This window comes from Antedon mediterranea, chromosome 6, assembly GCF_964355755.1.
Source record: "Antedon mediterranea chromosome 6, ecAntMedi1.1, whole genome shotgun sequence".
Classification (NCBI taxonomy): domain Eukaryota; kingdom Metazoa; phylum Echinodermata; class Crinoidea; order Comatulida; family Antedonidae; genus Antedon; species Antedon mediterranea.
This window is the reverse complement of record NC_092675.1, coordinates 4,551,438-4,563,866: the sequence shown is the minus strand read 5'-3', so window position 1 is coordinate 4,563,866 and position 12,429 is coordinate 4,551,438. Positions and strand designations below refer to the sequence as shown.

Genomic DNA, 12,429 nt, shown 5'->3' with positions numbered 1-12,429 from the left:
TACTGGTTAGATTGTTTTATTGTTTGGAAATTTTGAACTTTTTATAAAAAATAAAATAGAAATTGTGTAAAATCATATCGTCCCTGGGTGGGCTTGAACCACCAACCTTTCGGTTAACAGCCGAACGCGCTAACCGGTTGCGCCTCAGAGACATACTGGTTAGAATGTTTTATTGTTTTGAATTTGTGAAAATTTTATACAAGATAAAATAGAAATTGAGTAAAATCATATCGTCCCTGGGTTGGCTTGAACCACCAACCTTTCGGTTAACAGCCGAACGCGCTAACCGATTGCGCCACAGAGACATACTGGTTACAATGTTTTATTGTTTGGAATTTGTGAAATTTTTATAAAAAATAAAATAGAAATTGATTAAAACCATACGGTATAGTCCCTTGTTGGGCTTGAACCACCAACCTTTCGGTTAACACCAGAACGCGCTAACCGATTGCGCCACAGAGACATATAGGTTAGAATATTTTATGGGTTGGAATTGTGAAATTTTATGAAAAATTAAATAGAAATTGAGTAAAATCATATCGTCCCTGGGTGGGCTTGAACAACCAACCTTTCGGTTAACAGCCGAACGCGCTAACCGATTGCGCCACAGAGACATATTGGTTAGATTGTTTTATTGTTTGGAATTTTTGAAATTTTTATAAAAAATAAATTAGAAATTGATTAAAAGCATATCGTCCCTGGGTGGATTTGAACCACCAACCTTTCGGTTAACATCCGAACGCGCTAACCGATTGCGCCACAGAGACATACTGGTTAGATTGTTTTATTGTTTGGAATTTGTGAAATTTTTATAAAATATAAAATAGAAATTGTGTAAAATTATATCGTCCCTGGGTGGGCTTGAACCACCAACCTTTCGGTTAACAGCCGAACGCGCTAACCGATTGCGCCACAAAGACATACTGGTTAGATTGTTTTATTGTTTGGAATTTTTGAAATTGTTATAATAAATAAAATAGAAATTGTGTAAGATCATATCGTCCCTGGGTGGGCTTGAACCACCAACCTTTCGGTTAACAGCCGAACGCGCTAACCGATTGCGCCACAGAGACATACTGGTTAGATTGTTTTATTGTTTGGAATTTATGAAATTTTTTATAAAAAATAAAATAGAAATTGTGTAAAATCATATCGTCCCTGGGTGGGCTTGAACCACCAACCTTTCGGTTAACAGCCGAACGCGCTAACCGATTGCGCCACAGAGACATACTGGTTAGATTGTTTTATTGTTTGGAATTTGTGAAATTTTTATAAAAAATAAAATAGAAATTGAGTAAAATTATATCGTCCCTGGGTGGGCTTAAACCACCAACCTTTCGGTTAACAGCCAGCCGAACGCGCTAACCGATTGCGCCACAGAGACATATAGGTTAGAATATTTTATTGTTTGGAATTTGTCAAATTTTTAGGCCTATACAAGATAAAATAGAAATGGAGTAAAATCATATCGTCCCTGGGTGGGCTTGAACCACCAACCTTTCGGTTAACAGCCGAACGCGCTAACCGATTGCGCCACAGAGACATATTATAGGTTTTGATTGTTTTATTGTTTGGAATTTGTGAAATTGTTATAAAAAATAAATAAAAATTGAGTAATTCCATATCGTCCCTGGGTGGGCTTGAACCACCAACCTTTCGGTTAACAGCCGAACGCGCTAACCGGTTGCGCCTCAGAGACATACTGGTTAGAATGTTTTATTGTTTTGAATTTGTGAAAATGTTATACAAGATAAAATAGAAATTGAGTAAAATCATATCGTCCCTGGGTTGGCTTGAACCACCAACCTTTCGGTTAACAGCCGAACGCGCTAACCGGTTGCGCCACAGAGACATACTGGTTAGAATGTTTTATTGTTTTGAATTTGTGAAAATTTTATACAAGATAAAATAGAAATTGAGTAAAATCATATCGTCCCTGGGTGGGCTTGAACCACCAACCTTTCGGTTAACAGCCGAACGCGCTAACCGCTTGCGCCACAGAGACATACTGATTAGAATGTTTTATTGTTTTGAATTTTTGAAATTTTTATAAAAAATGAAATAGAAATTGTGTAAAATCATATCGTCCCTGGGTGGGCTTGAACCACCAACCTTTCGGTTAACAGCCGAACGCGCTAACCGATTGCGCCACAGAGACATACTGATTAGATTGTTTTATTGTTTGGAATTTTTGAACTTTTTATAAAAAATAAAATAGAAATTGTGTAAAATCATATCGTCCCTGGGTGGGCTTGAACCACCAACCTTTCGGTTAACAGCCGAACGCGCTAACCGATTGCGCCACAGAGACATACTGATTAGATTGTTTTATTGTTTGGAATATTTAAAATTTTTATAAAAAATAAAATAAAAATTGTGTAAAATCATATCGTCCCAGGGTGGATTTGAACCACCAACCTTTCGTTTAACAGCCGAACGCGCTAACCGATTGCGCCACAGAGGCATACTGGTTAGATTGTTTTATTTTTTTGGAATTTTTGAAATTTTTATTAAAAATAAAATAGAAATTGTGTAAGATCATATCGTCCCTGGGTGGGCTTGAACCACCAACCTTTCGGTTAACAGCCGAACGCGCTAACCGATTGCGCCACAGAGACATACTGGTTAGATTGTTTTATTGTTTGGAATTTTTGAAATTTTTATAAAAAATAAATTAGAAATTGATTAAAAGCATATCGTCCCTGGGTGGATTTGAACCACCAACCTTTCGGTTAACAGCCGAACGCGCTAACCGATTGCGTCACAGAGACATACTGTTTAGATTGTTTTATTGTTTGGAATTTTTGAAATTTTTATAATAAATAAAATAGAAATTGTGTAAAATCATATCGTTCCTGGATGGGCTTGAACCACCAACCTTTCGGTTAACAGCCGAACGCGCTAAGCGATTGCGCCACAGAGACATACTGGTTAGATTGTTTTATTGTTTAGAATTTGTGAAATTTTTATAAAAAATATAATCGAAATTGATTAACAGCATACCGTCCCTGGGTGGGCTTGAACCACCAACCTTTCGGTTAACAGCCGAACGCGCTAACCGGTTGTGCCACAGAGACATATTGGTTACAATGTTTTATTGTTTGGAATTTGTTAAATTGTTATAAAAAATAAAATAGAAATTGAGTAAATCCACATCGTTTCTGGGTGGGCTTGAACCACCAACCTTTCGGTTAACAGCCGAACGCGCTAACCGATTGCGCCACAGAGACATATTGGTTACAATGTTTTATTGTTTGGAATTTGCGAAATTTTTATATAAAATAAAATAAAAATTGAGTAATTCCATATCGTTTCTGGGTGGGCTTGAACCACCAACCTTTCGGTTGTGGCTTTGTGGCTCTGGGTTTGTTGATGTACTACGCATGCGCATGTACGTGTGAACAGATTGTATATTTAGGGCGTTATAAGGCCGTATTTAGGGCGTTATAAGGCCGTATTTAGGGCGTTATAACGCCCTAAATTAGGGCGTTATAACGCCCTAATTACGGCGTTATAATGCCCTAATACGGCGTTATAACGCCCTAATACGGCGTTATAACGCGTTATTATTAAAATGATTTTTTTCTTTGGCGGAAATCAGCCACCGTATAAAATCAATGAAGTCAAGATACAGTACTAACATCTTGTAATAAGTCTTGTATGAGTAAATATATCTTTCAATCACTTTTCTACATTGAAAAAAAATAACAGAGAGTTTGCGAAACGCACCAATATTTTATTTGGACTTATTTATTTTCTTATAGATCATGGAGGCCATCAACAAATTATAAATTAATACAAAAATACAAAAAAAAGAATTTTTGTTCTTTTATTGTATTTTTGAATATAGCGCCCTCTATTGTTGTGACACAACAACCAATCAATTCATCCATCCCACACCACCCATCGATCATCAACACTTTTTTGATTTTCGTGCGGCAAATATAACTTCTACAAAAATGACAACTAAACAAGCTGCAAAAAGCAAGATCACACTGAAAGGCTCCAGTGAAATTGTTGCGGAATTCTTTTGTAATAACATGTATTTGTGTTCAAAATTGATGATAGTTAACTATTTTTAGGCTAGGACATGACCATATGCCTCTTAGGGCCGCCCTAGCTAGGCCAGCCCAGTTATTACAGTACAGTGCTAGCTAGTAGTACTAGGCCTAGTAGGCTTCTAGCCTTGTTTAGTTAGTCGTTTCGTCCCTCTAGCCGTATGCCTGTACATTCATTCATCGCACCATTATAGCCTAGAGCAAGAATATGCTAGAGAGGCCTGGCTATAAATCATAGATAGGTGGATTTTTATATTATGAATGATTTAACTTGTATTTGCAAGTGCAACCAAAAAGTAATTTGACCAATCGCAATAAAAACTCTACTTACTAGTACTAGGGCCTAGGCTATGTTCTGCTGTGTGTGTAGTTTTTATAACTAGGCCTATAATAGTCTATATTTTTGTATTTTTAATACTAAATAGATTATGGAATCAACAGTATTCTGTATCAACGTGGTATCTACCCGTCTGAGTCCTTCAGCCGCTCAAGTAAGTACAATCTCACCATGTGGACCACTACAGACGAGGATTTGAAGAACTATCTGAATAATATTGTTACTCAGTTGAAAGGTAGGTTTACTGGGTTAAGTATCATCCCTTAATAATAATATATTTTCCCAACTGATCATTATGCACTTGTCAATTGTATGACTCACTATATGACCCCCGGGAGAGGTGCGTCATGGGTGCGTCATTTACAAATAATTACTGACGCAGGGGTGCGTCAAAAAACCTAGATGGTACGTCACATCAATGAACAAGGTGTGTCAATGTCCGTCACTTTACCACCCACCATATCATAAACAACATGGTCACAGTGCGTCAAAATGGGTGCGTCATGGTCACCCAAAGGTAAGTCACCTTTTTGACGCACGGGTGCGTCATGGTATTCAAAAGTATGACGCACATCGGACAAATGACTCACCTCTCCCGGGGGTCGTATAGTGGGTCATACAATTGACAAGTGCATTAAGCTCTGTCTACACTGTCAAACTTTATATTATTATTACAAAAAAATGTGATGTGCCTATGGACATAATGATGTTATATCACTACCATATTTGGGCATACTGTATAACTACCATATTTAGGTACATCACACTTTTTTGTCAAAATTAGCTTGATAAATGATAGTGTAGACAGAGCTTTACACTCTCTGGTAGCTTCACCAACAGTTGAATTTTGAGAGGGACAAATGTACCTAAATTTGTAGCAACATTAATTTCTGAATATTATAAAACTATAATTGTTTAACTTACAGAATGGTTAACTCAAAAGACTGTTCAAAAATTGGTATTAGTTGTTACAAGTACAGAGGACAATGAAGTTCTTGAACGCTGGCAGTTTGACATCCAATGTGACAAGGAAATGAATAGTGAAAGGTAACACCAATTTTATATAAATTAAATAATGCATACTGCGTTAAATTTCAGACACACTACTTATTTTCAGTGTAAATTAAATGGTTTTCTTCTGACAACACAATGAACCGGAATCAATTTATACCCATGGCAGGGCTATAATGAATACAGGTAGATTTTAATTCTGTACTTACCTGAATGAAACAGTGCATTAATTAGCATTTTTATTTATTATAGTAAGCCTAAGGAGAAATCTCTTGAAGAAATTAATCGTGGTATCCGAGATGTTGTTCGCCAAATAACTGCAACAGTTACATTTTTGCCACTATTAGAATCTGGATGTAAGTACCAAATAAAAGTTAATACAGTCTAACATTCTATCAAAGATGTTTATTGGCCAATCAATTCCTCTCAGTGGCGTATCTAGGATTTTGCAATAAATGGGGGACAGATGCCTCTGAACCCGACAACCTGGTGTCAGATTTATCAAACATGCATATATTTTTTTTTAATCGTCTTAAAGCTCTGTCTACACTATCAAACTAGTTTGACAAAAAAAGTATGATGTGCCCAAATATGGTAGTGATATGACATCATTATGTCCATGGGTACATCATATTTTTTTATAGTTTGTTAGTGTAGACAGGGCTTAAGATTTCAATGATCTTGCTCTCCTAAGGTGTGTTTGATCTATTGATTTATACGAACAAGGACCAAGAAACGCCAGAGACTTGGGAAGAGTCTGGACCTCGAATGATTATCAACTCCCAGGAAGTAAGGCTACGTTCGTTTACAACATCAGTACACAAAGTTGATGCCATGGTGTGTTACAAAAATGATGATGTTTAAGTTCCACAAAGTCAACGTAATTCAGTATTCTTTCAGACAGGAAGGGAAGTTCTTCTCCTTTTGATAGGACAAGTATCGAGCCAAGAATTGTGCTTAAGTTATTTGGTAGGATTTAGTACCAACCCAAGAATATTGCTTAAGTTATTTGAAAGATCATGATTCATAGGGGTTAACTGATATTTTGTCAAAGCCTCCAATATGTAAATATGTTAGCTTGTAAAAAGAAAATTATGTAAATTGTAAAAATATGTAAAATAGATTTATTTTTTTGACCCCGAACCCCATCATTGATGTGATTGTAATTGTCTTTATGCATTTTAAAGTCCTTTGAATCCTGTCTGGATGTCCGGATTTGATCATTTCAGTAACAACTCTACTTCCAAACATTTATTGTAAGATTTTATTGTACAGTTTATTCTGAGAATTCTGTCCTGAAAAGTTATCAGATTGCCACAGCTTATTGGTACTAAATCATTATCCTTTAGAAAATTTAACTGTAATATTTTTTCATTGTAAACAATACATGCACACTCTTTCAGGAGTGGGATGTTAAAATGTGTTGACATGATAGTTCAATCAAATGTGCTAATAAAATAGAAATTTGAAAATAGTTAGCTTTAGTTACAACATAATTTGTTCAGCGGGTCATTATTAAGATCAGTTGAACATTCATAAAATTGTGTAAATGTCATAACTTTGTCAAATACAAGTATCGAGCCAAGAATTGTGCTTAAGTTATTTGGTAGGATTTAGTACCAACCCAAGAATAGTGCTTAAGTTATTTGAAAGATCATGATTCATAGGGGTTAACTGATATTTTGTCAAAGTCTCCAATATGTAAATATGTTAGCTTGTAAAAAGAAAATTATGTAAATTGTAAAAATATGTAAAATAGATTTATTTTTTTGACCCCGAACCCCATCATTGATGTGATTGTAATTGTCTTTATGCATTTTAAAGTCCTTTGAATCCTGTCTGGATGTCCGGATTTGATCATTTCAGTAACAACTCTACTTCCAAACATTTATTGTAAGATTTTATTGTACAGTTTATTCTGAGAATTCTGTCCTGAAAAGTTATCAGATTGCCACAGCTTATTGGTACTAAATCATTATCCTTTAGAAAATTTAACTGTAATATTTTTTCATTGTAAACAATACATGCACACTCTTTCAGGAGTGGGATGTTAAAATGTGTTGACATGATAGTTCAATCAAATGTGCTAATAAAATAGAAATTTGAAAATAGTTAGCTTTAGTTACAACATAATTTGTTCAGCGGGTCATTATTAAGATCAGTTGAACATTCATAAAATTGTGTAAATGTCATAACTTTGTCAAATAAATGTAACCACACACAGTATTGTACCACCTGTCTATACTATCACAGCAGTTGCGGAACTTGGTTTCCTTAAAGTGGGGTGCCCCTAAAAGTTGTGTCTTTAAGCACATACAGTATTGTACCACCTGTCTATACTATCACAGCAGTTGCGGAACTTGGTTTCCTTAAAGTGGGGTGCCCCTAAAAGTTGTGTCTTTAAGCACATACAGTATTGTACCACCTGTCTATACTATCACAGCAGTTGCGGAACTTGGTTTCCTTAAAGTGGGTGCCCTTAAAAGTTATGTCTTTAAGCACATATAGTATTGTACCACCTGTCTATACTATTACAGCAGTTGCCCCTAAAAGTTTGGAAGTAATTCAATTAAAACTACTAAATAACCTATTCAAAATCTGATGTAATTGATCTTCATTTTTCATGAATTTTTCATTTTGGGGGCCAATGTGTGCATGAGGGTACTAGTTGCCTAAGATAAATTGTCAATTTTCAAATTTTTCAATTGCATCTCCGTGACATGATGCTAATGCAGGCCCGTAGCCAGGGGGGGGGGGGGGGTTATGGTTCGGGCGAACCCCCACTTTACAGCGAACCCCCATTAACCAACTGCGAACCCCCATCTCCGACATGCCCAATACCTCACCCTCATCTCCAAAAATCCTCCAAATACGTGCCCCACAGTACAAAAAGTTGTTTGTAAATTGAAAAATTCGTAAACTTGTTCGTGAGCCTTCTTCTCTGTATGAGCGTCAACTAGTGATACGTGTCTAAATTTCTAAAAGCTGCAAATGAATTGCCGATTTTAACCTGAAAAATAAATGTTTGGTCCCTGCATGTAACATGATATTGACGCGTCTCTAGCGAGCTGGCGCACGAACGATTCGTACAAAGGACACCGCCAGACAACTGCGTACCTATAATTGTTTAGATCACTGCAGCATGCATAAAGTATATAGCCTTCCGACGTACATCAGTATTTATGTGTGACTATGAAGTATAATGTATCATAGAGGATTATAGTGAATATTAACATTTTACACTATAATATCTATGGTATCAAGTACTGTAGTTCACATTATGGCATCCGATTATTTTTTTCTAGACCACCAGCCGATACGTACTAAAATGTATCAATATCACCTATTTACATATTTATATTCCTCAACAAATTGCTGTAAATAAATATTATAGATAGAGCTAGCAAATGGCATTTGCCTTCACCCAGTGTGCTTTTTTCGGGGCTGCTCCTAGATATACGTTCGCATTGAACTTGAACGCAAAACAAAATACGGAGTAAATGATCAAACAATCGGCGGTTCCGCACAGAGCACGCGCATCTAACATACGGCAACAAATAGTTATCGTCATTTAAATTATCGACGTGTTTGAGGAGGAGGAAAAAAGTACGATCTTTTTGCTCATTGGTTATATAGCATGCTGCACGAGAGTGTCTTTTCCGGCCATCTAGGGATGTCATTTAACAAAATTCGCTTCGCATCAGGCTGGGAGAGAAGGGGGGGGGGGGGGGGGGGGGTTGACCCAAATATTTAGTGTCCGAACCCCGCCTTGACAGATCCTGGCTACGGCCCTGTAATGGGCCTACAGAACTTAGTTGCATTTCTATTGTGATGATTAAGTCACTGGACGAAAATACTCTCTTCAAGTCCAAAGGAACACCAGTTATGGAAAGTATGCATTTTGCCAAAAATCCTCAAATTTCTATTCTTTTTTTTCTTTTTCTTGAAATCTTTACCGTCGGATGACTTTCTCTGTAACCACTTTCAAACTTGTAGTGTCAAGCAGACAGAAGCATAACATGCTGACAACCATGAGAAAGAAAGCGGTTCACAGAGCAGGTACCAACCCTTAGCACCGTAACGGTGACAGCAAGGCCGCAGCGGTACCGTAGCAAAGGAACCTGATGTTCAGACCATCCACTCGATCAACGTCAAACCATACGTCACTCTGTATTGCGTATGTGCTGATGACAGGAGGGTTGAGTCTGGTTGATTGAAGTTAACCAAGAATAGAAATTCAAGGAAAAAAGCGAAGTATGCATAATGGTTCCATAACGGGTGTTCTTGTGGAACCAGAGACAGTACCTCCTTCCAGGCAAACATCGTGAAATGTAAGCCCTAGAATAGTACCCTGACACTACGAGATCACACGCAGCCGTTGTCTGACGATTTCATTGATTTCTAATGTTTATATAGGTCCGACTAAATACAAGAATAAACTCTTACGTCATACGTAAGCTGTTTTATTGGATACTTAAACTTGCTGACGTACGTTTAGCAAATAGACTGAATACCGATGATCCATTGTTATGCAATTCAAACAATGGGAACGTCACGTATGTTATAACCTTTGCCTTCAGTCAATGGTTAATTGCGAAAACTGATCTTCACCCCAATGGTATACATTACAAGAAACGTCAATTCTGAAATTATAATATTATTATATGTATCTGTAAATATTTTATGGGTTTTCAAAAGGTGTATGAAGCGCAAAATGCATTCACGTCGAGGAAACGTTATACAAAAAAACCCCTCTTGAATCGCGAGTCTTTCTTTACAAAATGTTCTATATATTTATCCCATCAGTCCCCATTAACCCCATACAAAACAAACTGTTTAAAACATAATATTTATTCTGGGACGGTGCGGCCACACACGCCAACTATCATTTATTCATACAATAGGCCACATATCCTGCATGAAACGGATAGCAACAGTACCGTAATGTATATAGGCCTAATAATGTGAATAATAATTTTCTAATGTAAAAAATTAACAAAACAGTGTAGCGTGTTGTGACCACGAATGACTAATAATAATATAATAGTATAATTATGTGAACCCCAAAACAGTTGGTTGCACACCTTTAAAACTCTATTCCACCGACCAGCGTGGGCATCGAACCCACGACATACGTGTTGTCAGGCGACTGAGCTAACTGATCATTTTGGTTTTAATAAGGTTAATATGTATATTTATAAATAGAATATAAATATAAAAATGAATAGAAACTGATTTTAAACCATATCGTCCCTGGGTGGGCTCGAACCACCAACCTTTAGGTTAACAGCCGAACGCGCTAACCGATTGCGCCACAGAGACATATTGGTTAGAATGTTTATTATTTGGAATTTGTGAAATTTATATAAAAAATAAAATAGAGAGTAAAATCACATCGTCCCTCGGGGTGGGCTTGAACCACCAACCTTTCGGTTAACAGCCGAACGCGCTAACCGATTGCGCCACAGAGACATATTGGTTAGACTGTTATATTGTTTAGAATTTGTGAAATTTATATAAAAAATAAAATAGAAATTGATTAAAACCATATAGATCGTCCCTGGGTGGGCTTCAACCACCAACTTTCAGCCGAACCCGCTAACCGATTGCGCCACAGAGACATTGGTTAGAACGCCCTATTCAATTTATTGAATTTATTAACGTCCTCATTTTTCATATTTTTGGGAACAAATCTCAGTGATAAAAATGTCGCATACAGAGTATCTGGAACGGGTTTATATTTTCAGTTGTGCAGTCTAGCCCTGTCTGAGTTACTAATACTGTCTGAATGTAATGGCGAGTCTTGCATAATTGTAATGTTAGTGTAGAAGAATTTAAATTCTTGGGTATTTATATTTCAAATGATCTGAAGTGGCATATTAACACACGTAACATTATTAGAAAGGCCCAAAGAAGAATCTACTTCCTACGTAGACTTAAATCATTTGGTATAAACTCTGAAATAATGTCGTCCTTCTATAGGTCAGTTATAGAGAGTGTAATAACGTATTCTTTAACGGTATGGTTCGGTAGCGCTACCGAAAATGAAAAGCGTGACCTAAATAGAATAGTCAAGACCGCATCGCGTATAATTGGATCTACACAACTGCCTTTGGAGAACATATTTTCGGATCGTCTTCTGAAAAAGGCAGTGGCTATCAAAGATGATCATTTTCATCCGGCCTCTAGTATGTTCCAGTTGATGCGCAGCGGTCGGCGATTTCGTTCTATTAAGGCCAATAAGGCACGATTTACAAATAGTTTCTTTCCAGGATCTATTAGAGCCTTAAATATGATGTAGACTTTTTTTTGTAATGTTTTTGTTTTTGAGTTCGTGTTGTGTCCGTTGGATATTGTGCTCCGCCAACAGAGCAAACAGAATTTCTATGTTTTTCCTAAAACAAATGATAATAAATGATACTTGTCTTGTCTTGTCTTGTAATTATCATAATTTATAGAAAATCATAATTTTGCCTCTTGTATTGTGAACTAAAATCGGATTAATCTGGTTCCAACAACTGGTCCAATGCAAATTTGGGAATTGAAACTAGACCAGTTGTCAAGTCCCTAACTTTTCAATTGCATCTGCATGAGATGATGCTAATGGACCTACGGGACTTAGTTGCATTTTTTCATGATGATTAAGTCACTGGACGAAAGTACTGTCTTCAAGTCCAAAGGAACACCAGTTATGGAAAGTATGCATTTTGCCAAAAATCCTCGAATTTCTATTCTTGTTTTTTACCTATCTCTTGACATCTTCACGATCGGATGACTTTCTCTGTAACCACTTTCAAACTTGTAGTGTCAAGCAGACAGAAGTATAACATGCTGACAACCATGAGCAAGAAAGCGGTTCACAGAGCAGGTACCAACCCTTAGCACCGTAACGGTGACAGCAAGGCCGCAGCGGTACCGTAGCAAAGGAACCTGATGTTCAGACCATCCACTCGATCAACGTCAAACCATACGTCACTCTGTATTGCGTATGTGCTGATGACAGGAGGGTTGAGTCTGGTTGAT

The 12,429-nt window shown here is 37.0% G+C and overlaps 1 protein-coding gene and 22 non-coding genes across 23 annotated transcripts; 1 reads left to right on the top strand and 22 right to left on the bottom strand.

Moving 5' to 3' along the window:
- Positions 1-78: 78 nt before the first annotated feature.
- Trnan-guu (transfer RNA asparagine (anticodon GUU)) lies at positions 79-152 on the bottom strand. The gene has a single exon. It is a non-coding gene; the product is annotated as a tRNA-Asn (tRNA).
- Positions 153-231: 79 nt separating this feature from the next.
- Trnan-guu (transfer RNA asparagine (anticodon GUU)) lies at positions 232-305 on the bottom strand. The gene has a single exon. It is a non-coding gene; the product is annotated as a tRNA-Asn (tRNA).
- A 235-nt stretch (positions 306-540) lies between these two features.
- Trnan-guu (transfer RNA asparagine (anticodon GUU)) lies at positions 541-614 on the bottom strand. The gene has a single exon. It is a non-coding gene; the product is annotated as a tRNA-Asn (tRNA).
- Positions 615-693: 79 nt separating this feature from the next.
- On the bottom strand, positions 694-767 carry Trnan-guu (transfer RNA asparagine (anticodon GUU)). Its single transcript has one exon. It is a non-coding gene; the product is annotated as a tRNA-Asn (tRNA).
- Positions 768-846: 79 nt separating this feature from the next.
- Positions 847-920, bottom strand: Trnan-guu (transfer RNA asparagine (anticodon GUU)). The gene has a single exon. It is a non-coding gene; the product is annotated as a tRNA-Asn (tRNA).
- A 79-nt stretch (positions 921-999) lies between these two features.
- Trnan-guu (transfer RNA asparagine (anticodon GUU)) lies at positions 1,000-1,073 on the bottom strand. Its single transcript has one exon. It is a non-coding gene; the product is annotated as a tRNA-Asn (tRNA).
- Positions 1,074-1,153: 80 nt separating this feature from the next.
- Trnan-guu (transfer RNA asparagine (anticodon GUU)) lies at positions 1,154-1,227 on the bottom strand. The gene has a single exon. It is a non-coding gene; the product is annotated as a tRNA-Asn (tRNA).
- Positions 1,228-1,306: 79 nt separating this feature from the next.
- Trnaa-ggc (transfer RNA alanine (anticodon GGC)) lies at positions 1,307-1,384 on the bottom strand. Its single transcript is given in 2 exon segments — positions 1,307-1,342; positions 1,347-1,384. It is a non-coding gene; the product is annotated as a tRNA-Ala (tRNA).
- Positions 1,385-1,469: 85 nt separating this feature from the next.
- On the bottom strand, positions 1,470-1,543 carry Trnan-guu (transfer RNA asparagine (anticodon GUU)). The gene has a single exon. It is a non-coding gene; the product is annotated as a tRNA-Asn (tRNA).
- Positions 1,544-1,625: 82 nt separating this feature from the next.
- Trnan-guu (transfer RNA asparagine (anticodon GUU)) lies at positions 1,626-1,699 on the bottom strand. Its single transcript has one exon. It is a non-coding gene; the product is annotated as a tRNA-Asn (tRNA).
- A 79-nt stretch (positions 1,700-1,778) lies between these two features.
- Positions 1,779-1,852, bottom strand: Trnan-guu (transfer RNA asparagine (anticodon GUU)). Its single transcript has one exon. It is a non-coding gene; the product is annotated as a tRNA-Asn (tRNA).
- Positions 1,853-1,931: 79 nt separating this feature from the next.
- Positions 1,932-2,005, bottom strand: Trnan-guu (transfer RNA asparagine (anticodon GUU)). The gene has a single exon. It is a non-coding gene; the product is annotated as a tRNA-Asn (tRNA).
- A 79-nt stretch (positions 2,006-2,084) lies between these two features.
- Positions 2,085-2,158, bottom strand: Trnan-guu (transfer RNA asparagine (anticodon GUU)). The gene has a single exon. It is a non-coding gene; the product is annotated as a tRNA-Asn (tRNA).
- A 79-nt stretch (positions 2,159-2,237) lies between these two features.
- Trnan-guu (transfer RNA asparagine (anticodon GUU)) lies at positions 2,238-2,311 on the bottom strand. The gene has a single exon. It is a non-coding gene; the product is annotated as a tRNA-Asn (tRNA).
- Positions 2,312-2,390: 79 nt separating this feature from the next.
- Positions 2,391-2,464, bottom strand: Trnan-guu (transfer RNA asparagine (anticodon GUU)). The gene has a single exon. It is a non-coding gene; the product is annotated as a tRNA-Asn (tRNA).
- Positions 2,465-2,544: 80 nt separating this feature from the next.
- Trnan-guu (transfer RNA asparagine (anticodon GUU)) lies at positions 2,545-2,618 on the bottom strand. Its single transcript has one exon. It is a non-coding gene; the product is annotated as a tRNA-Asn (tRNA).
- Positions 2,619-2,697: 79 nt separating this feature from the next.
- Positions 2,698-2,771, bottom strand: Trnan-guu (transfer RNA asparagine (anticodon GUU)). The gene has a single exon. It is a non-coding gene; the product is annotated as a tRNA-Asn (tRNA).
- A 79-nt stretch (positions 2,772-2,850) lies between these two features.
- Trnan-guu (transfer RNA asparagine (anticodon GUU)) lies at positions 2,851-2,924 on the bottom strand. The gene has a single exon. It is a non-coding gene; the product is annotated as a tRNA-Asn (tRNA).
- A 79-nt stretch (positions 2,925-3,003) lies between these two features.
- Positions 3,004-3,077, bottom strand: Trnan-guu (transfer RNA asparagine (anticodon GUU)). The gene has a single exon. It is a non-coding gene; the product is annotated as a tRNA-Asn (tRNA).
- A 79-nt stretch (positions 3,078-3,156) lies between these two features.
- Trnan-guu (transfer RNA asparagine (anticodon GUU)) lies at positions 3,157-3,230 on the bottom strand. Its single transcript has one exon. It is a non-coding gene; the product is annotated as a tRNA-Asn (tRNA).
- A 679-nt stretch (positions 3,231-3,909) lies between these two features.
- LOC140051252 (mitotic spindle assembly checkpoint protein MAD2A-like) lies at positions 3,910-7,637 on the top strand. The gene is made up of 5 exons (XM_072096399.1): positions 3,910-4,032; positions 4,484-4,630; positions 5,322-5,442; positions 5,659-5,762; positions 6,101-7,637. Exons 1-5 carry the CDS (start codon positions 3,960-3,962, stop codon positions 6,268-6,270), a joined length of 615 nt encoding a protein of 204 aa, XP_071952500.1. The 5' UTR covers positions 3,910-3,959; the 3' UTR covers positions 6,271-7,637.
- A 3,017-nt stretch (positions 7,638-10,654) lies between these two features.
- On the bottom strand, positions 10,655-10,728 carry Trnan-guu (transfer RNA asparagine (anticodon GUU)). Its single transcript has one exon. It is a non-coding gene; the product is annotated as a tRNA-Asn (tRNA).
- A 74-nt stretch (positions 10,729-10,802) lies between these two features.
- Positions 10,803-10,878, bottom strand: Trnan-guu (transfer RNA asparagine (anticodon GUU)). The gene has a single exon. It is a non-coding gene; the product is annotated as a tRNA-Asn (tRNA).
- Between the last annotated feature and the right edge of the window lie 1,551 nt (positions 10,879-12,429).